Here is a 25,970-nt window from a genome sequence, read left to right as displayed (position 1 = left end):
AATCTTGCTGTTAAGTAGTGGTAGGGGTAGCTTTGCAAGTCAGTAATGATCCAGCCATAGTTTCCTTCTCTAACAGTAGAGCAGGGTAATTGCTGCTTCCAGAAGAGATGTGGTACTTTTTGTAGAAGGCTTTGATCATGGAGTGAGTTCCCATAGCAGAATAAATTAGTGTTAGTGAGTTTTCAGCAGGCACTTTCAAAATGTTCTGTATTGCTGTTGTCCTTGGAGATCTTATATCAAAGTGTTTCTGTGATTCAGCTTGTATCAGGTAAGCCATCTTGTCCTTGTTTTTGTGCAAAGTTGAATGTGAGCTGAGGAGTTATCCAAGCATCATACACAGAATTGTTGTCTTTCCTATAACCAGTTCTGAACAGCCTGCCCTAATTTGTCTTGAAAAGAAAACATCTCTTACTGACAGATTGCCACCCCCTCTTCTTTCCTGCAGTCTATTGAGAACCTACCCACTGTTTTTGGAAGTAATCCCAAGGCCCATATTGCAGCAAAGACTGTGTTTCATTTGGCCCATCGCCATGGTGACATTCTGCGGGAGGGCTGGAAAAACATCATGGAGGCCATGCTACAGCTTTTCCGAGCAGAGCTGCTGCCCAAGGCCATGGTGGAGGTAATAACAGCTGGCCTGCGGGTAATTGAAGAGTAGGGGAGTGGGAAGCCAGTTTTTCATAGAACCAGTTCAAAGAGGAGAGCTCTCTTGCAAAGGCCTGGCTTTGGTAAAGCGTGTGCAGAGCTAGAAAGCCTGCGAAGGGTGTAGCATTCGAGTTATGTGCAGGCTCCGGCTTCTTTTGTAGGGTTTTGGGTTTTTCCCGCGTTACTGTTTGTTACATTTGAGAAATTCTAGCATTCATTTCACTTGAACAGATTTTGAATATTGTGCAGAAGAAGGACATGCTTATAGGCATGAAGTATTAGAGCACAGCATTGGTATGGCCAGATGGGGGTGACACTTTACTGGGCGTCTTCACTGGGGGTGAAGAGCTGAGGGTGACTGCCAAACACATGGGCAGCTGGGTGTAGTGTTTCAGCACCAAGTGGAACTTCATGGGCTCGGTGGGGAAGGCTAAAAAGAAGTAGACAATTGTCATGTATGTGTTCTGGTCTGTCTTCCAGGTTGAAGACTTTGTGGATCCTAATGGCAAAATCTATTTGCAACGTGAGGAGACACCATCTAACCGGTGAGTGCTGTAGATGGCCCAGGCAGTCTTTTTCATACCAAAGCTGGAGAATAATACAATTTCTTGTTTCCTCACTGATGCTGGTGTCTTCTGATTTGCAGTGGTGAATCTACAGTGCTGAGTTTTGTTAGTTGGCTCACCCTTAGTGGGACAGAGCAATCTGGTATGAGGGGGCCATCTACGGAGACACAGGAGGCAAAGCGAGCGGCTCTGGAATGCATAAAGGTAACATACAGGCTGTAAAAGAACCTCCTTTTCCTGGTGGTGACAGTACTGTGTGGATAATGGGCAACAGCAGCATAAATACGCATGCTTCTAGGCAGTATTGCAGGTTCCAGAGGACTTGAAAATTGCAAGAAACTACAGATGCACCTATCTGCGTTGACAGCTAAAGGGTCTTATGTGCTGCTGTGCACAAATGCAGTAACGCATGAATACAGGAATGAGTCCCCACAAGAGGCTGGGATCTGCCCCTGGCTTCACAGTCCTATGATTAAAGACAAACCAGTAAATTCTCAAATGCCTAATGTTTTCCAAGACAGTGTTAAGGCATATGGTGCCAGCAAATGCTGAACCTAGGGTTTGAGCAGTGTGTGGACAGAGGAGTTATCTGCTAAAATCTGTCTAGCACAGATCAGGTCTGATAAAGGTAACTGATGTTAAAGGAGTGAACTAGCTGGCAGGAATTTTCCTCCAGGTAATTGTGTTAAAGCCACTATCTGTATCTTTCCTGGGAACAAACTGCTTCTGGAGAATGTTTGTATGCCTTCCCCATCCCCCAGATGCCTAGTCCTGTCTTGTGTCTTTTGCAGCAATGTGATCCTGAGAAGTTGATCACAGAAAGCAAATTCCTTCAACTTGAATCCCTCCAGGAGCTCATGAAGGTGAGAGAAATACTGGGCAAGGGATTGAACTGGTGATGGAAGAAGTATGCTGCGCATGATAATGGATATGTGCTGTGTACTTGTCTAGCTCCTCTGTCCCCAGAGGAAGTCTTGGACCTTTCTGGGATATGAAACCAGTCATTAGTTTAGCTGTTACATGTAACTTCTGTGCTGGCAGCCACAATTGCTTTCGTAGTAGAGGAAAACATTAAATTGTGGAATGCATTCTAAAAGCCTTGAGGAGGTCAAGGTAAGTGTTTGAAAATATGTGTGGCTTTGTAGGAGCTTAAGGTTTTTCTTCTTTCCTGGTGTGCTGTGTGCCTAATAAGAACATTCTAAAAGGCCACTTTAGAGGCAAGAGCTGTGCAGATTTATTTCGACTGTGTGCTTCTAGGCAGCATGGTACCTGGCTGCTGTGGGAGCCCTAACAAGGCTGAACTCACTAGCCTTTAGGCTAGAGAACTTCATCTTGCTGGGGGAGGGTAGTTACTTACCTGGTTCTAGTAGTGGCTTCTCAGGCTACTGTGGAATGTGAGACCACTCCAGAGTGTGGAACAAATCTGGCCACTGCTCACCATTTCCAAAAGCAAAAAGTGCAGTGCAGCCCTTGCAGGGATGCTGTGTGGCTCCTTAAAGCACAAGTGCCCTTTCCCTTCAGGCTGCTGTAGTTGCAGTTCACTGGCTTCATCAATAGGGTGCGTGACGCTATTGAGACTTGTGCTAAAACAAAAGGTTTATTTGTCAAAGTTTGCTGCAGAGGTTCAGAAGAATAGGTATTGAGCTTCAAAATAAAGATGCTAAATGAGTAAACCCCAAAGAACAATATTTAAAACAGATAAAGGAGAACTTTCTGTTTGGATCACACAAAGACCACTATGTTGCTGGCCCACTGTACAATCTCAGTTCTGGGAAAACGTTTTGCTTTTACCCCTTTTATGTCAGGAATTCTCCCTTCATATACAAGCTGATGGCTTGAGGGGAATAGTTCCAGTATTTGTAGTCATTCCTAGGTATGTCTGCCTTTTCTGTGCTTCACGTGTTCCTAGCCAGCAGCTGCTGGCTTTCAGAATTCCTCTCCATCCAAGAGACTTTGTCACAGTTCAACATCTTTTAAGTTCACACTGCGTGTCGCATAATAAAAAGAATATGGCTTTCCTTATATTTAGCTTGACTTCTATCCATTGCATTTTTGATAGACTATGCATGACCTCAAAGCATTCTGTTGGTCCTCACTTGCTGGTGCCCCAGTTTTGGGGGCTTGTGATTCACAAACATTTCCTGGCTTTTCTAGGCTCTAATCTCTGTGACTCCTGATGAAGAGACATATGACGAAGAGGATGCTGCCTTCTGCTTGGAGATGCTTCTGAGGATTGTGCTAGAGAATAGGTATGACCTTGAAATATATGCAGATTCACTGTAAATGTCCCTGCTTTACTGCAGCTGCTGCCTGGGTCCAGGGAGCGAGTTCCTTATGTGCTTGAGTTGCCAGCTGAAGCAGCATGTGGCTGTAATTTCAGGGCTTAGCAATTCCATGATAGCATGTGCAAACAAGAGGGGCCATTCGCCCATGAATTAGTGCTTCATATTCTGAGATTTGGAGAATATAAACTAAACTTTAGAAGAATTCTCCCCCCAATTGCTTTGCAAGTAATGAAGTAAATAAGAGATCTGACAGCTTTGTTGTTTCTATTTTTCTGTTCTTGTGTCTCCTGGTTGGAGGTTTTTCATTAAAATGAAGAAATATCGGGTTGTCTGGAGTTCTGGGAGAGGTAGCTGGATCCCACTTGTCTCATCTCCTTTCATCCTACCCTTTCCCTCCTCCTCGTTGTGGCTAGGGACCGTGTGACCTGTGTCTGGCAAACTGTCCGAGACCACCTCTATCATCTCTGTGTGCACGCGATGGAGTTCTGCTTCCTGGTGGAGAGAGCAGTGGTGGGGCTGCTGAGACTGGCCATTCGGCTCCTTCGTCGGGAAGAGATCAGTGCACAGGTAAGGGATTTCTGAAAGTCAGTTACTGGGGTTTTGTGGCTACACCTGGCAACACAGGGAACCATTTGCTGTTGAGTGGACCCAAGTTTAAGCTGACTGTGCTGCAGGTAACAACAAACAGCTATTGTAAGTAGCTGTAAATAAATGAAGGGGAACTTCACTGTAGAATGGAGTGTAAAGAGTAGGGTCTGTTATTCTTGTCTCCTTCTCTGGCCAGGTTCTCCTCTCATTACGTATCCTGCTCATGATGAAGCCAAATGTGCTGTCCAGAGTTAGCCATGAGGTTGCCTATGGCCTCCACGAACTCCTGAAGACCAATGCTGCCAACATTCACTCTGGGGATGACTGGTACACACTCTTCACCCTTCTGGAGTGTATTGGGTCTGGGGTGAAGCCGCCTGCAGCCCTGCAGGTTACTGCAAGGGCAGATAACGACACAGGTAAGACAGGCCAGCTTTTGCTAGGAAATCTGATGCCTGCCTGCCAGATAAGCAGCTGCTTCCTCAAGCTTTCCAATTAGCAAAGGGGACTGCAAGAAAACAAAGCTGATATTAAACTACATTAGCAAGATTAAAACCAGCACCTGCTGTTCACTGCTACCCCATGGTCTGTCCCTGTCTCTACTCTGCCATTTCTTCCTACTCAGTGAGCAGCAGTCCAGGTGCAAGTCCCTGGGGGAGCAGTGGGAGGAAAACTGATATCAGTTGCAGCAGCTGTAAGAAGGTCTTTGCTCTACCCAAGGAGCACTTTCTGCTGGTAGTGGTCTGGTGCCTTGGGTAATATAGCCTTAATCTCTCATCTGGGTGTGTAATGTAAACCCAGCTGTTGTTCCTGTCATACTTGCTTTTTTTGTGGGGCTGACTCCCTTCTGTCCCTGTTTTAAGGATCTTGTACAGGGAATTGTTCTTTAAAATTCTATTTCCAAATGCATTTGTGTGGATTTGTTCAGAGTGCCTGAACCATTCACACAAGACCAACCCACTATTTCCCACTTCTCTTGACTGTGTTAGAAAGACGGTCTTTTCAGCAAACTGTTCCTGTTTTGCTTTAGCCAGCTGGCAATGTACTTGGGGCTGACGGCTTCAGACTTTTAAAGCAAATCGCAAGAAAAAGCAAGAAAAGGCTTTTCCAGAAGCCTTCATTTTCCTCTTTGCTTTTCTAGAACTTCTTTGCTAGGTCCTGATGCTTTGTGCTAAACAGATGGGAGAAACCCCTGTGGCCTTTACCTTCTGGGCTAATGCTGGGCTATCTTCTCCCATTTTTATTTTTTTCAACTGCTTCTGTCTTTGCTGATTGAGCAAACTACTTGGCTGTGGCATCTTGCACATCAGAACTTTAGTTCTCTTTAGCACCTCCTGAAAATGTTTGGTGTACTGTGTTCACAGCAAGTCTGCATCTCTGCTGGTGAGTTTCTAGATAAGTCTAGATAATTCAGTGATTAAGAGAATGAATTTTCACTTCTAGATAACATTGTGTCATAGCTTAAATTCTGGCCCTTGCAAAGATCTCTGTGCTTGGGACGTGGCATTTAAGGTTATCCCGAAGGTCAGGAAAGGTAGATGTGACAGATGTGGAACATGCTAACATAGATTGCTGTTCATGAGCGAGATTTGACCAGTATTAGTGTGGAGCTGAGTGACCCCAGAGTCCGTGAGTATGTGAGTCCTGTCATTCCATGTTGTGTTTTTGGAGTTGTCTTGGCAGAACCTAACACCTCCAAGTAGTTCTTAAGGTGTGTGGTACATCTGATTCTTCTGCCAGGATCAAAGCACTGGACTTCCTGCCTTTTTTTAATGCACAGTCAGGCTGAGAAGTGACATAGCAGAGGAAGGAAAGCCCCTTCCTTCTGAAAGGGAAAGCCAAGCATACCTACAGGGTAGAAATGGTCGGAGATCTGTGCTTTCTGCTGTCTCCTGTGCATGCTCCTGTCACAGTTTTCTTCCTCTCATAGGAGGAGAAGGCTGGCCTGGTTTTTTCCAGGGCCCACTGGTGGTTCCTAGCTAATGCTGATGTGACTAATCTGGATTGTTTCTCCCTTACCCACAGCTACTCTTCCAAATTCTTGATTTGGCTTTGATCTAAAACCCATGGCTTTTGTCTTGAAGGTGCCCAGTCAGACAGCGAGGTCTCCTCCTCCTATCATCCAAGTGACATGAGCCTGGACCGTGGCTACACTTCTGATTCAGAGGTGTACACAGACCATGGGAAGCCAGGCAAGATGCATCGCTCGGTGACAGATGTCGATGTCATGAACAGTGGCTGGCTAGTGGTGAGTAGCCACTGGGCTTCTGGTGCCCGAAGAATACTCTTAGCATGGCTGGGGGCAGAGGGTGTGGTAGGGAGAGAAGGCTTAAGACAGTGATGAGCTGACAGTGTAGAGGCTGGGGAGGAGATGCAGATGGAGAGGAGAAAGCTTGGAGGCAAATGAGGAAAAGGGAAATGGATCCTGCAGAAATGTTACCTGCCGGCTTCAGAAGAAAGCCTCTTTCAGCATGTGCATAAGGTGCTGCTTGTAATGCTACCCTCTCCTGCTACCCTATTGCTGTGCCCTGCAGGTGGGGAAAGATGACATCGACACCTCCAGATCTGCTGCTGGGCTCAGCAGGCTGGGGCCATCTCCTCTTGTCAACCAGTACAGCCTGACTGTGGGGCTGGATTTGGGCCCACATGACACAAAGTCTCTCATGAAGTGTGTAGAGTCCCTGTCCTTCATCGTGCGAGATGCTGCCCACGTTACACCTGAGAACTTTGAGCTCTGTGTCAAAACCATCCGCATCTTTGTGGAGGCGAGCTTGAATGGGGGTAAGATGGCCCTTGGTTTGATGGTCAGGATTGGGCTTGAGGTGGCCAGTCGGCAGGAAGAGTGCAGTATACTGTCAGGGGATGAGTCCCCAGACCCCAGAAAATGGTCTGCTGTGAGAAAAGTGTCCTGGCTCCTGCGAGTAGCAGGGACCTTATTCTTATCCCTCTCGCTGGGATGGAGGGGAGGTCTGGAGCTGATGTGGAGGCAGCAGTATCAGCTGTTGCTGAAGGCTCTTCCTGAGGGGTGCTGGGTGTCTCTTCAAGCAGGTAGTTGCCATTTCACACCTAATTGCTGGGGATATCAAAAGGTGTCTGCTGTGTGTGTTGAAGGGCAGAAAATGTTGTGGTGGAGTGCGTATATGGTCTGTTGCTGCCTTTGAATTCCTAGGCTACAAGTCCCAGGAGAAGAGGGGGAAGAGCCACAGGTATGACAGTAAATCCAGTCGGTTAAAAAAAAAGCCAAAGGAGAGTTCCACACGGCGATCACGGGTCTTGAGCCAGCACCAGGCACACACGCACAGTGATGAGGACGAGGATGAGAGCATCCCTGCCAGCTACCACACTGTGTCTTTACAGGTTAGTCAGGACGTAAGTATAGCAAGGATTTCCTCCTTTCCTTTCCCGTGCTCAGGGCCTTGCTAGTGAGACACTGCAATTCTTCATGGGGCAAGTGGGGCTGCATCCTGGGTTAGTGGGCACTGGATGGCAGAGGGTGGCTCTGGTGGCAATGTGTGGTTCAGCAGTGAAAGAGGAAGACTGCAGTTTGGACAGGCAAAAGCAGAATAGCAATGGAGAGAGAAGTCCTCTGAAAAGCAGGGAGGGTGGCGTCTGGAGCTGTGAGTCTCTACAGTGGTTAAGATGGGTGTGGATCAAGGGCATCTGGAGGCATGAGCTTCATGTGGGATTAGTGGGGGGTCTCATGGGGCATCTCGCCTTCTGGAGAGGGGAGGCACTGGCATTTCAAATACAGACAACTGGGATGAGGGAGTAATTTCTCTCCCCAGCTGGTACTTCAAAGGTGTGAAGGCGCAGGCCTGCTGACTGCCAGGCTGTGGGGCCTCAGTTCAGTAGTAAAGTCACTAGAATGCTGTCATTTGTCCATACGGAGCTGCTCTGAGGGAGCTTGCTTTGTGCTTCATGCTTTTTTTGTTTTGAAAAAAAAAAAAGATCAAACAAAAAATGTTGTAGAGAGTTGTCCCTGGACAGCACATGAATCACTGGGTTTCTCCATCTGCCTGGGAGAGTCAGTGCTCTGTGCCAGGAAAGGCTCCATTCTCTCTCCTGGCAGGATTAGGATGCTGTACCTGGAAGGTGGGATTGACATGGCTACTGAACTGACACAAATCTTGCTGAAGATGTCTGGCACTTGACCTCTCAGTGAGGGGCACAGACAGCAGGGCCTGATGCCATCTCCATAGCTGTATCTGGTTGCGTACATACAGGAAACAGGCTTGAGTAGCTGTGAGCCTCTTAGAATTGGTTTGGGGAAGAGCAGGGACCGGGATTGCTTGGAAAATGTTAAGTTCTGTGTGTTGCTTAATGTGATGCTTGACTTGCAGCTCCTGGACCTCATGCACACCTTGCACACACGGGCGGCCACCATCTACAGCTCCTGGGCAGAGGAGCAACGCCATCTAGAGACAGCAGGGAGGAAAATCGAAGCAGATTCCCGAACGCTGTGGTCCAACTGCTGGTGTCCTTTGCTACAGGGTAAAGCCATCCCCTTGTGATGAGAGTCAGCAGAGATACTTCCAGAATAATGGCAGCATTCAGGAAAGTTGAGGAGCCAAGAACTAACTGCAGAAAGCAGGCAGAGGTTGTTTTTAGGGTCTGCTGTAACTGAAAAAGAACTTGGAACAGATCTGGAAAGGTATTTTTAGCATGAGTTAGCTGCCAGCTTGTTTCTGGACCTGAAAGTAGATTCCCACTCTGTGGCCTGAAAAACATATAATCCTTTTCTTTCTTCACACACACAGGCCCACTCCCACCCCCCCACACCCGCTCCCCCAGGGGTGCTTGATCTTCATTAGACTTTTCAGCCTAGACTAGGGAAGTAGGGATGTGACACTTTCCCTGTGGGCTTTGCCCTGAATCCCTCTCTTGCAGGCATTGCTTGGCTGTGCTGTGATGCCCGACGCCAGGTACGGATGCAGGCACTCACTTACTTGCAGCGGGCGCTCCTGGTACATGATCTACAGGCCCTGGATGCCCTGGAATGGGAATCCTGCTTCAACAAGGTAACCTCCTGGCTGGGCTGGGCATGTAGGCAGGGTAGTGTTGCTGGAGTGGCAGGTTGATGTCCTATTTCAGCACCATCTTCTTGAGCAGCTTGTTCACCACAATCACATCACAGAGTAGGGTGTTCCCTACTCTGATCCTATGAAAAGTTCCTCTCTGCTTAGGCTTCTGACAGAGCCTCTTGGTTCTGTCAGAATCCAGTTGCTTCTCCCATGCTCTCTGCCTGGAAGCCACCAGTCCCAAAAGCCAGCTTTCCTGTAAGGCTGTCTGTGCAAATCTCATCAGTCATTTTTCAGCTCTGAAATGTCAACGTGTCTCATCCAACAGGTGCTGTTCCCTCTGCTAACCAAGCTACTTGAGAACATCAGCCCAGCTGATGTCGTTGGGATGGAAGAAACTAGGATGAGAGCCTCAACACTACTCTCCAAGGTGAGCATGCTTCTGCTGCCTGAAAGCTCAGGGGAAACCACATGCCTCAAGAAAACCACAGTCTGCTGTTACTAGCTTCTCAGCATCTCTGATCTGGGTAGGTGTCAGTTTGCTAGTTTGACTGTCTTCAGTGCTGGGCTTCTGCACCAACTTCTGCTGTTGAGACGTCTTCTTTCCAGAACTGTCTCCACAATCCTGGCCTTCAGAAAAACTGTCAGGAAGAAGGAGTTTGTGACTTTATGAAGGATGGAAATAGAAGTATTTCACCTGACGTTAGTTGAAGACAGTCTATTCTAGTGGTGAAATGATGCGTGTCACAAGCTCATAGCACTGACCTAAGGCAGAGAGTCTGGATGGACTGGAAGACGTGGTGCAGGCTGCACTGGCCTCATGCAAAGGAGACAACATCCACTCCTCTGCTACACAGCTCAGGAGAGTGGAGGCCACTGGCTTCCTCAGGCTGGGCCTGTGCGTGCTCCTAGCCTGCCACAAGGAGAGGGAATTCCAGATAGGTAGGGCTGGCTTGCCAAGGTATAAGCAGCAGCCCTGGTACAGTTGTGTTTTTTTCTAGGTGTTCCTACAGCATCTCTCCCCGCTGCTCTCGCTGACCACCTTTGCTGCCCTGTGGCTGACAATCCTGGATTTTATGGACAAATACATGCATGCTGGCTCCAGTGACTTACTGGTAAGGTGCTGAAAGTGATGCTGCAGTGCTTTGAACACCCATTCGTCGGTTTTAACCTTCTAAACTTGAAAGGTGTTTTGGTTTGTTTGGGTGGTGGGTTTTTTTTTAACCTTTTAATCCTTCCAAAATCTATTCCATGGTCTCTCCCCTTGGCCTCTGTTTCCAAGGCAGCCCATCAGCTGTTTTGAGCTTTTATTCGTTGCTGTATGTCTATTCTCTGTGTCCTGAGGAGTGTCTCTGATTACAGCTGGAGGCCATCCCAGAGTCTCTGAAGAATATGCTGCTTGTAATGGATACAGCTGGGATATTCCACAGTGCAGACTCACGGACGGGGTACTCGGATCTCTGGGAGATCACCTGGGAGCGGATTGACTGTTTCTTACCTAGGCTGCGCGATGAGCTCTTCAAACAGACAGTCATCCAAGGTACAAGGGGCTGAGAAACCTCAATAAAACAGGTCTTGGACGCAGTGCTTGCACCTTGACCAGTACCCAGCTGCCATAGTGCCTGGATGCCGATGAAATAGTAGTTGTGGGAGGTTGTAGGAGCTTGGCACAAGGAGGGTCAACTGAGGGTGGGCAAAAGGAGTGAGAAAACTGGTGTGTGGGCTCACTGCTTGTTTTCTTTTCCTAGATCCTGTCCCTAGCGTACCCATGGAGCAGCAGCATCAGAAATCAATAGTGTCTGCCTTACCCCCTTCTCCTGGGGGAGATGTGAGACCAGCCACCCACCTAGCTCCTTTGGAGAAACCCTGTGAACTGGGTGCCAGTGGTGAGTCTTGTTCTCTTCTTTCTGGAATTGTCTTCCCTGCACAGTGGCATGGATCTGCTTTTCCTTGGTTTAGCGTGATCTAAATTGAACCAGGTCTCTGGTGTTGTGCTTCCAAATGGATAGGTTGTGGCCTTCTTGCTGAGGTTACTAGGGTGGGCAGAGGCTGGGGAAGAATGCCTGCTCCTCAGGGCCTCGTGTGAAGGCGTGTGGAAGGGGCAAGTCTGAAAAGGCCCCTGAGTTGATCTTCAGCCCTGCTTAGCTTTGAGCTGAAAAGTGACTTTGTCAGGGCTTGTGTAAGGTTTGTATTTTGTCTCTTCCTTTTTTCCAGAGTCTGAGAGAGCTGCAGCACCTGCTTCACCCACCATCAGCACCTCTGCCTCTCCTTCTTTCACAGCATCAGCTCCAACAAAGACAAGCCCCGTTACAGACATACCTCCTACAACAGCACAGCCACCACTCATCCTGCAGCCTCTTGCCTCTCCCCTGCAGGTTGGGGTGCCACCTATGACTCTTCCAATCATTCTCAATCCAGCATTAATTGAAGCCACCTCTCCTGTTCCCCTCTTAGCTACTCCACGGCCCACTGACCCCATGACAACCTCTGAAGTCAATTAGTTCAAGGGTGTCTGAGAACTGTCTGCTGAGGAAGCTTTGTGGGTGGAGGATGCTGGCCAAGTGTTCTCTGGTAGCTGGCATGTTGGTTTTAGATGATGCTAACCTGAGCAGAAGGGCTGCTGCTACAGTCCCCTTGGAGCACATCGCATTCTGCTCCTTTCTTGTGGCAACCACCTAGAAAACCACCTAGAAATCCCTGTCTTCTTGGAGGGGTGCCCAGTTCCACTGACCAGTCTCCTTCCTGCCTTCACAATCTCAGGGGCCAGGCAACACAAGCACCCAGCAGCCTGGGACCAAGCTGCCACCAGTTCATCTAGTGAAGAGGGAAAATTCTTTGATGTCACACCAGAGAGAGGGGCTGCCTCTCAGATTGTTCAGTCCAGTCCCTGGACAATTCCCCAGCCATTCCCTAGCTTTCCTGCCTATGCTTCTGGTCGCACTGCTTGCTTTGGGCTCTGGGCATGCCTGGGATCAGCAGATCAGCAGGTTGAGAATTTTGTGTAGAAATGTGGATTGCTTACAGCGCAGCTCCCAGCTTGCTGCATAGGGCTTCTTGTCTGCTGTAGCCACATGCTTTCCTTCTGTAGTATGGTAGTATGGATCACAGACATCCCCACAGGGGTAACCAGACAGGGAGTAGGCAGCAGGGGTGTGTAGCAGGGGCAGTACTACTTTCCTCCCTCCTCCTGTAGATGAAATCAAGCTTTCTGGTTGGAGAGAGCAAGCTCAGAAGGCTCTGCATAGCTGAGCAGATGAGAAGGAAGCGCAGAGTCCTGTGAGCTGAGAGCAGAGCACCATGGCCATCTCTCAAACAGCGCTTGGGGAGCCAGTCCCCAGGGTGCACAGCAGTGCTGTGTTGTCCACCCCTCACTACGCTGGCCTCTTGGTGTCCAGCCCCATTACTTAGGAGAATGTCCTCTTCAGCTAGAGAAGATATGGGGATCTGTGGCACCTGCTGTGCTTTCTCTTGGAAGCTCTGCAGAGACTGCACCCTTCTGCATTTTCTAGTTGTTGGGAGCCCAGCTCCTTCTCCACCTGGAACACCCCTGCAGCTCAGGCCCTGGTAGTCATTCTTATGCTTCTGCCTTGCAGCAAGGATGTCCCACTCTTCCACTCCCTCGTGCCCAGAGCAGAGCTGGCTGCCTGGCAAGCACTGCATCTCCGTTCTTCCTCCTCTCTCAATTAGTTGGCTAAATTCTCAATGATACCAATCTCAGAAATCCCGCTGGTGGCTGGGAGGGGCATGGGCGGGACTCCAACCCAGTGTATGCTGTACTGAGAGGAACCTATGGTTGGGGTGCAAGTACAACCAGTGTATATATAGAGTAAATGGCTACAAATCCAATGGACTTTTTACAGTGTAATAAATACATCCTGTAAATGAATGCTCCAGTGTAGCACTCCTTTTTGTCATGGATCTGTGGCTCAGAGCTTCAGGAAGAGTGGAGTTTAGTTGTCAAGGTACTGTCCCCGGCTGCCAGACCCCTGGCTCCGTATAGCAGGATCCTCCAGTGGAGCGCTCTCTGGGAAGCACAGAGGGACTTGCCCTAACAAATGGTCAGCTCGTGGCAGGGCTGCAGTGGAGGCTGGCCATCGAGGAGCTAAGTAGAGCTGTAACAGCTGGATTGCTCTTGCTTGTGGCAACAGGTTAGTCCAACTGTAAAATCACTGGTGCTGTGTTGCTGTGTGCTTGTGCTCCGCCAGGGCTGAGGGCAAAGGCTAGGGCTGAGGAGCAGGTGCCCTGCGGCACGAGACACAGGCTTCAGTGACAACCTGGCTGACTTTGGAGAAAGGAGCATTTTGTGTCTGATGGGGAAGAAATCTTCATTTCCACTGACAAGATTCGGACTTGGAGAGGGCATGAGAGATCCTGGGCTCTTCCAGGGCTAATGCTTGCCCTGGATGTGGACAACCACACATACATCCTTCCTGGTGTTTTCTACTTTGTTTTGTGGCAAGATCCACACAGCGCCACAGTGTCTTTAGAGCTGTGTGAGGCACCAATGCCTTCCCTATCACAAGAATTCCGGGAGACTGCTACAGGCTTGATAAGGGGTTTAAAAACTTATTTGAATTGCGTGAGCAAAGGTCTGAATATTGCGTAATGAAAGAGTAATGCAGATACTAGGAAAGTCGTGTTAATAAGCCCTGGTTCTCTTGCCCCGTTCCCACCATTCCTGGAATATTTTAACTCCTGCAGTCTTCTCTTCCTCACCCTCCATGGCTCCCAGATTTTGTCCTTCCAGCCCTTAGATGTTTCCATTTGTGTGTCTGAACTCTTGCACTGCCCTTGGCCCTTCTGTATCCAGCCCACTTCTGTTTTATATTTCCAACCCTTCACTTCAGTTTACGGCTCTGTTTTTCTGGGCTGTCTCCAAAATGTTCTCTGCAACCTCTAGATGATTAACTCTTTGTAAGCCATTGCTCAATGGTCAAGTACCTTAATGTCAGCACTATTGCCCTCTGTTCCCCAGGTGGTCCTTTTGACTTCTTGGAGTAGCATCAGCTAATGGCAGAGTTCAGTTTTCCCCACTACCTTCAGATAGTTTGGGGGGTGCTCTGTTTTAAACTGTGTTTGCAAACTCAGTTTCTACTGAAAGCATTATATCTTAATTTGGACAATTGCAGTGCAAAGCAAAAGCCACCCGAGGGAACTGCAGGAAGCAGGACTGGAATGGAAAGAATGTTGACTGGAAAGACTGACAGAATATCATTTTAAACAGTTTTCACTAGAGTGTAAATAGGAACAGACTACAAAACCCAAAAAAAAGTCTTTGAATGTTGTTTGGATTTTGTAATAATGAGGTTTCATGTGTTACAGAGGAAAAAAATAATGGGGAAAGTGTTTGAACAGAAGGGGAGGTCAGAATCAACTGACAGGTAGCGTGTACTTTTATAGGTAAGTCTCTTGAATTCTATTTGTAACTTACATGTAACTTATATTACATAAAGGACAGTCATACTGCCAGCGGCTGTTGGCGAGGAACAGTGTTCAGAATGTTAGCCTTTAGGTTTGTCCCAGCATATACTTTTTCTAGTCTTGGGCTTCTTTCCCATTTTTACGGGTCTTACTCTTCCAGAAGCAGCTGGACAGACATCACCATAGTTTGGATTTACATACCTCTTTTGTTCTCATTTACGTCAGGAACTTCCATTGCTGAAACAGAAATAAGTGTTGGGATTTAGCGTGTGTCAGTAGGATGTGTTACTGCAGAGCTGGTGTTTTCCTCATGGGTGTGAAGCTTCCTAGTGGGTGAAAGCCCTAGGGAAAGATAAGCCCTGGCTGTAAAACATAAATTTGGCACTGAAACTTGTGAAACTGAAGCAATGCTGCTTTTAGATTCAATCTTTAGATTCAATCTGAGCATATCCAGAAGACCTGGTCTGTAGGAAGGACTTCCATGAAGTACCTTCCAACAGCGAGCCGGCTTGTTTAGAAGTTACCCTCGCTCCTGGAAATGCCAGCTGCTGAACTCCTCTGGAAAAATCTGTGCCTGTTTCAGAGCCTAAAGCACCCTGAAACCACGGTGCCCACTCCTTCACCCCATGGGAGGCATCCCGGGGGGGGTTGTAGCTCACCCTGTGGCTCGGAGTGATCTAGGACCTGCCGAGCGCTGCCAGGGGGCTGCCGGGGAGGGGGCCAAGCCTGCTGCCTGCCAGTGGACAGGAGTGCAGGGCGCAGCTTTGGGAGCAAAGTTCTGGAGTGCACAGCCACTGGCGTGCTGAACTGCGAGGAGACCTGGGCTTGCGAGGAGGCTGCCTGGAGCATGATGCAGCGCGTCGCGTTGGGAGATGAGATCTGCAGAGAGTGAAGCCCTGGTATGCGATGGTACCCCTCTGGCTGGGCGCAGGCTTCGGGCGCAGGGGTGCGAGCACAGGCCTGCATGCGGCCGCTGCGGGACAGGATTGTTGCAGTTACCGCCGGGAACTGGCCACAGCCCGGCCGCTCTGCCCCGGCTTCCTCCGTGGAAAACTGACAATGGCCCTGGGCCGCGGGGCTGGGGGGGGGGGGGGGGGGGCTGCTGGCCTTCACCCCTGCTTGGGCCCTTTGTAGAAAGTGCCTGGGAGCGGGGGCGGGAGGGTGGGTGCGGGTGACTGGGTGAGCCGCCGGCCCCGGGGGGCGCGGGGGGCAGTGGGTGCAGGGGCTCGCGCTGAGCCTTGGCGAGGGGAGAGGAGGCTGAGCCCGTGTCACCCCCGCCTTGCCCCCAAGAAGAAGAGGGGACTGAGCAAGGCCACCTGCCTGCGCTCACAGCGTGCTCCGGGCCAGGCTGGCTGGGGGCCCCCAGCCCCGCGCGGGTGGGCAGAGGGACGGTGCCCGGGGCAGGGAGCGCACGGGGGGCGCTGCAGGCTGCCCGGTTCCTCCCTGGCAAAGGCAGCTGCGGGGGGGACGTCCCTGCTGCTGGGCGCTGCCCGCCGCCCCCGCCGCGCCGCTTCTGCCCGCGGGAGCCCGCCCCCGCCCCGCCGGCCGTGCCCTGCAGGGGACGGGGCCCCGCGCTCCCCCCGCCTGCGGCCGCCCTCCGCAGCGCGGCCCGCCCGGGGTGCCGGCACGGCCCCCCCCTCCCGGGCCGGCAGCGCGGGCGCCACGTGGCGCCGGGGCCGCCCCCGCGCCCGCCGCCCGGGGCCGCTGCCCCGGCTCGGCACGGCACGGCTCCGCCCGGCCGCGGCCTCGGCCGCCCATGGGGAGCGCGGCCCGGCGGCCGCGCGGCAGCAGGAGGCAGCGGGGAGGCTCCCCCGGCGGCCCCGCTCGCCTGTAGCCCGGCGGGGCATGCCCGGCCCCAGGATGCCGGCCTGGGGGATCCTGCCCGTCACGCTGCCCGCCTTCACCATCACCGGCATGTGGATCGTGTGAGTGCCGCGGCGGGGCTGCGGGGCGAGGGGCTGGGGGGCGCTGCGCGGGGCGATGCTGCGGGGCAGAGGGCTGTGGGATGCTGCAGGGTGCGATGCTGCGGGCCGAGGGGGTGCGGGGTGCTGCAGGGTGCGATGCTGTGTGGCACTGCTGGGCCCGTGTTGTGTTGGGGTGCTTCTGCACACTCAGTCACTCCCACAGTTCCCCGGCCCCTTGCAGCCACCCCGCATGGTCACTGCGTCCCCTGCAGCAGTGCTGGCACATGCCTCCCTGGCCTCACACCCCTGACACCCCGTGGGACCGCGCACCCAGTCCAGGAGCGAGTGCAGCTGGCACTTAGCATGGGAATGGCCTTGGGAGCGATGTCACCAGCCCAGGTCCTGTGGTGCCAGGGCTGTGACCAGCACAGGAGCACCCATCCCATGTGGTGGATGGATGTGGGGGCTAGGGGACATTTGTCCCTTGTGCTGGGGGCAGAAGCAGTGTTAGCAGGGCGAGCAGCACTAGCCCACCCTGCTGCTTCCCTCCCGAGGCCTTGGCCCTGGCATCTCAGCTGGCCACACAGGACTGTCCTGTCCTGGTCCATCAGCCCCCGCCTCCATGTTGCAGGCACTGGACAAGGGCCTTTTCCTAAAGGGAGCCTTGGTGTAAGTAATGGGACTGTTTGGGGTGTAGGATGGAGCAAACTCACCCCATGCCACGTAGGTCCCCCCTCTAAATGTTCCCCCCTGTGATATCGCCCACCCTCCTTCGTGACAAAGCCAAATGCTGATCCTGGTGTAGGGAACTTGTGCTCTGATAGTTTTGCCTGGGTGCCTCGCAAAGCCCTGGCTGTTTCCCATGGGTGACCCTGGGGTAGATGCCCCTCCAGCCCGGAGCAGCACGGGTGGGTGGGAGGTCTTGGGCCCTTTTTCTAGCCCCAAACACGTCCTGCAGCTGTGTGGAGGAGACAGTGTCCCTTGCCAGCTCGGCGGCAGGGTGCAGCCGGGCAGCTGCATGCAGGGGCGGGTGGTGGCTGCGGGGCCTGCCAGCCATGCCCGGGGGCACAGAGCTGTGAGGGGGGACCGGGGGCATGGGGGACACCTCCCGCTGCAGGAGGGCCAGGCTGTTTGTGCCTCGCTTGGTTTATGGCCCCGTCCCAGGAGGCACAGAGGACCGGTGGGTGGGGGAGACCTGTGCTGGGAAGCAGCTGGGCGAGGGGCCTAGGGGGTGCGGTGCTCTCGGCGGGCAGCCCTTGGGGTGGGCAGCACTGCCCCTTGGTTGCCCCCAGCTGTCCTGTCTGCCCTGGGGCCTCACTGCTGGGATCACGCTTTTCGAAGCCTGGCTGTTAGGTGGCCAGCTCGGGCGGGAGAGGGGTTTTCTTACCGGTGCCGGAGCCTATTTTTAACCTGAGCTGTTTACGGCCACTGGCGGCGGCAGTTTGAACGGCACGGGTGCCACTGGGTGCTGTGGCTGCCAGGCAGGAGGGGTCCTCACTGGCTGGGGGGCCCCGGGGCTGGGAACCCCTTGTATGTCACGAATCCCTTGTTACACGGACCATTGCGCAGGGGCGACTCCATCTCAGATGGAGCTGATCTGCCCCAAATGCCCTACCAACGCGCCAACTGCTTTTCCAGACTTTTTTTTGCTCCAGCCACTGGCCAGCTGTGGGGAGCGCGGCAGAGCCTGGTGACCATGGGGTGACACCCTGCACATAGGCTGGTGGAGAGCCCTGATGCCGGGGTGGGGGGCTGTGTGGCAGAGCAGCCCCCTGGAGGCCGGGTAGCAGGCAGCGTGGTGTGGGGGATGCCTGTGGGACCACCCATGCTGAACTGGAGGAGGAGGCGGCTCTCGGCCAGGCTGTGGGGGCACAGGGCAGGCGGCCCTGGTCCTGGCACGGAGCGTGGGCTGTGCTTGTGCACTTGCTTTTCTTTTTCCTGCTTTGTAAAGCCAGAAGGTGCCATGGGGCAAGTGCTGGCCCCTGGTAGGCAGTGAGGGCTTGTACCCCCTGCTCCTGCGGCCGGTCCCTGCAGCTGGGCCCCAGTGCCAGCCCAAAGCAGGGGTGCAGGCGGGTGGGTGGCTGTGGTAACCTCTGTTGTCTCTCCCCCAGGTACGCCATGGCACTCTCCAACAACCACATCTGCCCTGTCCATAACTGGTAAGGCCTGGGGGGTGGCAGGGGCCCTCCACCATGGACCACCTTGGTTAAAGATCCTGTAATGCTGTGTCCCCCTTCAGACCTGTCCTGCCTGAGCCAGGCCATGCTGTGCCAGGCTACCAGGTAGCCAAGGCCCCTCCTGCGCCGTCACCATGCTGAAAGGGTGACTCAGGGCCAGGCTGGCCCTGAGAGGGGGCTGGGGCTACTGGGAGCATTAAAAGGGGCACAGACCCAGCTTCTCCCCCAGCAGACGCAATGGTGACAGTGATGGGGCACAGCCACCCCAGGACACGTGTCTCCTGTCTGACTCGTGAGTGGCTTTCAGGAGTAAAGCCACTTGGGGACTGGCTGCTGGCAGGCTCGGCCCTGCATTTGCAAAGCGGTAAGGATGCCAAGGCCAGGCAGGGCCATCGAAAGCCACTGTCCCTCCCTGCCCAGGCTGGGCTACTCCTGGAACAGTCCAGCCTTGCTGCAAACCAGGAGGCCATTGAAAAAATACAGCATGTAGAAAGTATGAAAATAAGTGGTCAGGGAATTACAGAGGGCTGTGTGTCTCCATGGAAAAGCTTGAGGCTTGCTTGCTTGAGGCTAAATCTGGCAGTGCTGGGGGAACGGGATGGCCTCATGGTGCCCAGGCACGCCGCGGGTAGAGCTGCCTGCAGCACCCCAGGGTGGGGGACGAGGCATGGGAGAGGCAAGGGCTGGGGAAAAAAAACACTATTTGCTCTCTTGGCAACTTCTTCCACAGGGTTTTTGGCTTTTTTTTGCCTCCTTAAAAATCTGCTGAGAAAAATCCATGTTAGTTTAATTCTTGCTGGAGTGTTTGAAGAAGAGGGGAAAAAACACGCTGCTGCCATTTCCTGCCCGATGGCTGATCCTGCCCTGCGAAGAATGTGCTTGTGGGGCTGGCTGTGGCACAGCCAACCCCTAGCAATGAATAATGCTCGGCTTAAACAAAATAATAACACAAAAAAAACCCCAACTCCCAAGCCAAACACGGCCCCAAGAGCAGCCCTTGAGGAGGCCGTGGGGCTCTGTGCCTGCCGGGGTTTGTGGTTGGAAAACAAAGCCACCAGCAAAGGAGGAGGCTGAAAAAACACCAGAGCCCAGCCCGCCCTTTCCCAGACGGCCTGTTTAACTGTGTGCTCGCCGAGCGGCTGGGGCCAGCTGATGGGCAGGGGGTGTCTGAGGGGGCCCTTTGGGGCTCAGGGCTTTGGGGTCCCTGCCTGCGGAGGGGGAGGGGGCCCCACTCAGCCATGCCAGGCAGAGCTGCCGGGTGCCTGGGTGATGCTGCAGCAAAGGGGCACCCAAAAGCCTGCTGCAAGCGTGTGCAGCTCCCAGGAGAGCGGGGGGGCACATACCCCCCTGGCAGGGAATCTGATGACGGCTGTGTGCAGAAGCTGCGGCATGGGAAGGTGTCTCGGGCAGATAAACGCTCTAGGTCCCTGGGCTCACGGGTCTGCAGCTGCACAGCCAGGGCTCCACGGTGGTCGCCAGCGGCAGAGGCATCCAGGGGGGTGTCCCAACAGCGTGCCAGGCTCCTCAGGGCAGCCTGGAAGCTTGCTCCTGTCATACCCCGCCCCCCCCACAGGCATCTGGCTCCCCCCAGGCGGGCTGGCACTGCCCTGGGGTGCTGTGGCCGAGGGGGGCTGTTTCCTGCTCAGCTCTGCATTCCCACCCGTCCATGCAAGCCCAGAGCTGTCGGTGGCTGCGTGCCCAGCTCCACTCCTGCTCCCCCCCCCGGGATGTGTGTGAGGGGGCTGGCCCTGGGGTGCTCTCTCTCCCGCCTGGGGCTGCAAGAACCCCCTGGGCCCAGCACACCCTGGCCCAGGCAGCCCCCCGCCCCACTGTGGCCTCCCCCTTGCAGGCAGGATCTCTGGGTGGGCAGCAGAGCCAGCAGGCAGGGTACAGGCTGTGGAAACCCAGGCACAATGCTCCCAGAGGACCCCGTGGGGTGGTGGGTCGCTCCCCGGCGGGGCTTGTCCCCAGGGCACGGGCACATCCCTGGGGTCAGAGAAGGAGACAGGGGGGTCCTGCGCAGTAGCTCGGCTCTCTTTACCTGTCCCTTTGCTCCCGGCAGGAATTACAACCAGTCCTGTGGTGTGGATGGCCCCGGCTCCTGCTGCACGCTGGACCACATCCCCCTGGTCAGGTGAGCAGCCATGGGGTGGGAGCACAGGGCTGGCTGCTCCAAGAGCCCCCCTGGGAGTGTGTCCTGGGGAGAGGGGCAAGCGCCGCACCCCAGTGCCCCCCAGCTGAGGAGTCCCTGGACCTTGCCTTGTCCCCGCAGCAAGTGTGGCACCCTGCCTCCCGAGAGCTGCTTCTTCAGCCTCATCTGCAGCCTGGGCTCCTTCATGGGTAAGTGCCTGCTGCCAGGGGAGCAAGGCCAGGAGTGGGGTGCCCTGCGGTGCTCACCCCCTACTCCGGTGTGGGCCAGGGCCCGGTGGGGAGGGTCCACAGGCAGCAGTGTGCAATGGGGCTGTGTCTCCCTCCCGCAGTGATCCTGGTGGGGCTGCTGCGCTATGCCCATCTCCTGGAGCGCCTTGGGCCATCCCTCCTCAACACCCTGGGGCTGGCCACCGGCTGGGTCTGTGCTGCTGGCCTCACCATGGTGGGCAACTTCCAGGTAAGGCATCTGCCTGGGGAGCCCCGGGGAGCCCCGGGGGCAGCGGCAGCAGCACCACTTGGTGGTGTAGGATTTGGGGTGGTTGTTTTGCTCCAGCCCCCTCATCCATGCACTCCTTCACTTCTGCCAGCCGCTGGGCTTCCCCAGATGCTACAAAACACCTTTGCTTGTGCACTTAGTTTTGGTCCGGGTTAGGCTGCCGGGTTTGGTTTAACCCTTTTCTGAGACCCTCTGCATGGTTGGTCTGCTCCATGGACGCGTGATCTGGTGCGGTCAGGGACGTGCCAGCCGGGCAGAGGAGACCCGGCCAGGCTGCCGATGCTCCCGCTGCCTGGCCACCCCGCTGTGGGCCTTTGCTACTTGGGGGGTGATTTCAGGGAATCCTGGGCAAAGCCTGTGCTCGCAGGGTCCTGAGCAATCCCAGACTTGGTGGCAGATGGCAGCGCTCACCCCCATGCCTGCACTGCCAGGCACCGGCCTCCTGGCAGCTGCCAGTGCTCTGCCCGCAGCAGCCGGTCCTTCTGCTTGGCAGGAGGCTGCTGCTGGCACCATCCCCCTCCTCCGGGAGCAGCTTCGCTGGCCCTGGTCCCCCTGCACCCCAGCTGCAGCTCTGCTGAAGGCAGGGCTGTGACCCCCCAGGATGGGGTGCAGGCAGCCCATGCCCCTGGGCATAGAGTGCTTTGTGATCCCAGCATCAGACCAGTGGGTCCAAATCCACTCTTCAGCTGGGAGCTGGGCACAGGGTGAGCTGCCTGCACCCACTGCTGGTGCTGCCTGCATTCCTGCCTGGACATGAGCCCACCCACTGGCTCAGAGCTGTGCCAGGGACCATCCTGGGGTGCTGGCACCTATGGTCTCTTCTCTGCAGGTGGATCACGCCAAGGTGCTGCACTACATTGGGGCAGGGGTGGCCTTTCCCACCAGCATGCTGTTCCTGCTCCTGCAGTCCATCCTTACCTACCGCATGGCCAAAACCCATGGGCAGTACTGGACTGGCCACTTACGTAGCATCCTCACTGCTGTGGCCTTCCTCACCCTCATCTTCAGTATCCTTCTGAAAGGTGTGGGGTGGAGATCTGGGATGGGCTGGCAAAAGGTGGTCCTTGCAGGGGGGGTACGTGCTCCACGTCCTCTGCCCTTTGGTCTGGCAGCGAGGCATGGTACGAGGAGAGGGGCTGGGCAGAGGGTGGGGGGCAGGCAGCTCGCTGCAGGTGTGGGCTGGAGGAGAAGCAGTATCGGCGTTGTGCAGGGGCCGAGGAGGGGAAGGGATGCTGGTGGGTATCTCTCTGCAGTGCCCCAAACCAGCCCTGCCCTGGCTGCTGCGGCCCAGCCCAGCCACTGCTGCAGGCTTGCAGAGTGGAAGGGCTGGTTGGTTGGTTTTTTTAATGAAACAAAGGTGTGTTGAGCCCCCAGCAATGCAAAGTCCATCCCGGTTACCTTTACAGCTGAAGCAGAGTGCAAAAGCACTGCGTGCGGGTGCCAGGCAAGTGTGTGGCAGCACCCCTGCCAGCCGGGGCCAGCCAACCTGCCTGGGGGGCAAGGGACAGCTTGGTGAGCAGGCGCTGGGGTCTGCAAACACCCTGCCCGGGGAGGAGGGCACGGCAGCAGGTGAAGCAGGGCTGGAAGAATGGTCCTGAGTGTGTGGCTGGGAAGCCAGGGGCTTATTTAGGACTGAGGTTGGGGATAAATTGGGAAACAAGGTGGTGGTTGTTGGGCAGGAAGGGGAAGAAGCATGCAGCATCCACAGGTCCCAAAGCGGCTGGCTGGCGGCTGGCCGGGGTGAGCAGCACAGGAGGAGTCTGGGGGGTGCTGATGGGCCTGGAGGATGCCAGAGGGTTCTGCTCCGTCACTGCAGCGGGCAGGCAGGCCGGGAAGCAGGCAGCGAGCTGGGAAGGGCAGGAGTGCCATGGGGCTGTGCCAGCTGGGAGGGACAGGCAGGGCATGTGAGGACGAGGCAGACAGGGCTGGTGCCCGCCTGCTGTGACCACGCCGCTCCACTGGGGACCAGAAGTGGGAAAGCTGCGAGCTGTGGTGAGGGCAGTGTGGGGAAAGGGCTGGAACATCTTGGGGTGGGATTAGGTAGGGGAGAGAGGAGAGGGCTCTGCCCCGTGTGGGTCAGGTTCCTGCCTCTCCAGCTCTCGCAGATCTTGGTCTTGCTGGCAGAAGGCATGGTACTGCCAGGGGCTTCATCTGGAGGGCTGGGGGATGTACCTGCCTTTTCCCCTCACCCACGGTGGCTCTGGCAGTAGGTTTCCCTAGAGATCCCCAGTGGGGATGAGGGAAGCATAAAGAAGCTCTGGCAGCAGTAGGACCTGGAGGAGGGGCAGCAGGGCCCCTCTGTGGGGTGAGCCAGCCAGCAGCACAGAGGGACGGGGGCTGCTGCAGGTCTGGGGTTGAGGGCTGCTGAGTTTTATTGACTTTGACCACATCCCATTGGAGGATGAGGAGCGTCAGCCTGGGCTGAGGAAGAGGCAAAGGGTGCGGGGAGCGTGAGGCATCTGGGTACCCAGCTCGCCCTGAGGCTGTAGCCTGAGTTCCCGCTGCCCCAACCTCTTCAGAAAATCCCCGCCTGGCATCAGTCCTGTGATTTACTGAGGCTAGTTTGGGCACGTGTGCCACAGCCTCACCCGTGCTGGGGGAAGCGTACGGGTTTTCTTGGTTTTAGGGGAGGGTGGTGTGTTTTCCAGGGGGGGTGTGGGGTGTGTGGAGCTGCTCATGGCTGCCCCAGTGTGCAGTGGCAGTGGGATGTGGTCCTCCATGGGGTGGTTGGAGTTCAGCTGTGCTTTCCTTGACGGGGATGCCCTCAGGTGGTGTGTTCTTCATCCAGGAGAGCTTCGTGCTGCAGCATGTGGCCGCACTGTGCGAGTGGATGTTCATCATCGATGTCCTGGTCTTCTACGGCACCTTCACCTTTGAGTTTGGAGCCATCTCCACAGACACCTTCCTGGTCCTGCTGAAAGCCAGCCGGGCCCCCAAAAGTTACAAGGGTGAGAGTGGCATATCCAGCACGGTCCACATCCACAGCCACGCAGAGGGTCTGGCCATGGCCTGACCCCACAGGAGGCATGCTCACGGTGGGGACCCTCAAACAGGGCTCTGACGGTGACCCCCCACCTTGAATGTCTCTGAGACCCCGTCTGCCTGGGGGTGCGTGTGGTGCCCTCCCCTTCCGGTGGGAGCTGGGGCTCCTCTGGCAGCCAGTGTCCCTTTCAGGAGCTGCCCCCTCCCTGCCCGCAGCATCTGGGGTCACTGCTGGGGTGTGGGGATTCCAGCCTGGTGCTGCTGTCGGCAGAGCCAGGGTTTGCCCTGAGCCTCTGGGGCTGCTCCGTCTGAGCTGGGGGCTGTTGGAGGCAATCATCAGAGGCCCCCTCCCCATGCGGGCCTGGTTGTGCTGAGGGGGGGGATCACGGTCCCTCCCTCCTCCACTGCCATGGTGGTATGGTTCAGCAGGGCAAGCCTTCCCGCCAGCCGCTGTGACTCTCAGAGAAGCAGAAAACCCAGAGTGCCTTTTCCCTTCCTCAGGAGGTGATGGCAGCGCAGGTCTGTCCACACCCCCAGCGAGGACGGCAGTGGGGGTCTCTCCCTGCCTGCCTGCCCAGGGTAGGGGTAGTGCCTTGTGCTGCTGCAGGATGACACCAGCAGCGCCGGCTGGACCACAGCAGCTGTCCAGCCAGGGCTCTCGCTGCTCAGGGCCTTCCATCCCTCCAGCTTTCCCACATTTTTTCAGCTTGGAGAATTGTTGAGGCAGGTTTTACCTCCCAGGCCATGGCGTTCCTGTGATCCCTGGCAGTCACCTGGGTTAGGAAACGGGTCTCACAGCAGGGATGTCCTGCAAGCACAGTGCCTGCAGAGTGGCAGATTTCTCATCCATGGTGCTGCCAAGCTAAGCTGTCGCACCTGGGAGCCTGCACACCCCAGCCGGGGTCTCCAGCCTGGGGGTGGGCTGTCGCCAGCCCTCCCACCTGTGGAGCACAGGCACAGAAAGGGGAAGCATGTCTGTAGGAGCAGGGGAAGCCCATGCCATGTTCTGCTGAGACTCTTAAATCCGTCCTCCCGTGCCTGCCCCAGCGTGGAGCCCAGCCAGCCTCTGCCTGGTGCGAGCCCCCTGCTCAGCCCTGGCCCCCTCGGGCTGACCCCAGCCTGGGCAGGGACTGGCCAGGAGGGGAGGGGTGCATGGGTGTGTGTATATATAGGTCTACATATATATATATGTCTACATATATATATAGACACACATATATAGATATATATATATAAATTTTCCCTTGTCCCTAGAAAGGGACATTTGCTGCTGCTGCGCGCATTGATCAGGTTGGGCTTCCTGATGCACCCACCTTTTCAAAATCAGCCTATAAATCCACCAGTATATGTAGTTTGAAGAGGAGCATCTCTGACTTTTATATCTAATATATGTTTAAATATATTATATATATATATATATATATATAAAAAAAAGAGAGAGAGAGTGAGTGGTGAATTTACAATAATAAAAGTGAAAACCAGCTCAGGGTGAGGCAGAGCATCCTTTCCTGCCGCTCAGGGCTGGGGGTCTCGGCCACTGTGGGGCCGTGCTCCGCGGGGGGCGGGGGCGAGGGGCCCTGCGGGTCTGGGGGCCAGCCGGGACCCCGCGGCTCGGCCGGGCAGGTGGCGGCCGAGCGGATTCCCCCGGGATGCGGCAGCCTGGAGTCGCCCGTCCCGTCCCGTCCCGTCGGGGGGTGCCCCGGCCCCCTGCCGCTGTCCCCGCCGGGGCGGAGCCGC

The 25,970-nt window shown here is 55.0% G+C and overlaps 2 protein-coding genes across 6 annotated transcripts in view; both read left to right on the top strand.

Annotated features, from left to right (window-relative positions):
* The window catches only part of GBF1 (golgi brefeldin A resistant guanine nucleotide exchange factor 1), a 109,868-nt gene extending 96,880 nt beyond the window's left edge, over window positions 1-12,988 (top strand). For 2 of the 4 annotated variants that reach the window (XM_040606264.1, XM_040606265.1), the window contains exons 24-40: window positions 446-622; window positions 1,126-1,190; window positions 1,292-1,415; window positions 2,003-2,074; window positions 3,366-3,460; window positions 3,910-4,063; window positions 4,281-4,503; window positions 6,169-6,332; window positions 6,619-6,865; window positions 7,254-7,453; window positions 8,425-8,575; window positions 8,972-9,102; window positions 9,431-9,532; window positions 10,104-10,217; window positions 10,465-10,642; window positions 10,851-10,988; window positions 11,317-12,988. In XM_040606264.1, the coding sequence (XP_040462198.1) occupies window positions 446-622; window positions 1,126-1,190; window positions 1,292-1,415; window positions 2,003-2,074; window positions 3,366-3,460; window positions 3,910-4,063; window positions 4,281-4,503; window positions 6,169-6,332; window positions 6,619-6,865; window positions 7,254-7,453; window positions 8,425-8,575; window positions 8,972-9,102; window positions 9,431-9,532; window positions 10,104-10,217; window positions 10,465-10,642; window positions 10,851-10,988; window positions 11,317-11,603 (2,622 nt within the window). In that variant the 3' untranslated portion in view covers window positions 11,604-12,988. Of the gene's footprint in view, window positions 1-445; window positions 623-1,125; window positions 1,191-1,291; window positions 1,416-2,002; window positions 2,075-3,365; window positions 3,461-3,909; window positions 4,064-4,280; window positions 4,504-6,168; window positions 6,333-6,618; window positions 6,866-7,253; window positions 7,454-8,424; window positions 8,576-8,971; window positions 9,103-9,430; window positions 9,630-9,711; window positions 10,218-10,464; window positions 10,643-10,850; window positions 10,989-11,316 lie in introns of those variants that run through there. The other 2 variants (XM_040606266.1, XM_040606267.1) reach the window with 2 other exon arrangements.
* A 2,299-nt stretch (window positions 12,989-15,287) lies between these two features.
* Window positions 15,288-25,714, top strand: TMEM150A (transmembrane protein 150A). Of its 2 annotated transcripts, none has more exons than XM_040606285.1 (7): window positions 15,288-15,422; window positions 18,539-18,586; window positions 20,667-20,738; window positions 20,877-20,944; window positions 21,085-21,212; window positions 22,081-22,258; window positions 24,020-25,714. In XM_040606285.1, the coding sequence occupies exons 2-7, from the start codon at window positions 18,546-18,548 to the stop codon at window positions 24,262-24,264; spliced, it is 732 nt and encodes a 243-aa protein (XP_040462219.1). In that variant the 5' UTR covers window positions 15,288-15,422; window positions 18,539-18,545; the 3' UTR covers window positions 24,265-25,714. The 2 variants fall into 2 exon arrangements, with proteins under 2 accessions (XP_040462219.1, XP_040462218.1); XM_040606284.1 differs by lacking the exon at window positions 15,288-15,422 and adding an exon at window positions 16,246-16,448.
* Window positions 25,715-25,970: the final 256 nt, after the last annotated feature.

Source organism: Falco naumanni, chromosome 9 (genome assembly GCF_017639655.2).
Source record: "Falco naumanni isolate bFalNau1 chromosome 9, bFalNau1.pat, whole genome shotgun sequence".
NCBI classification, from domain to species: Eukaryota; Metazoa; Chordata; class Aves; order Falconiformes; family Falconidae; genus Falco; species Falco naumanni.
This window is presented reverse-complemented; position numbering and strand designations above follow the sequence as displayed.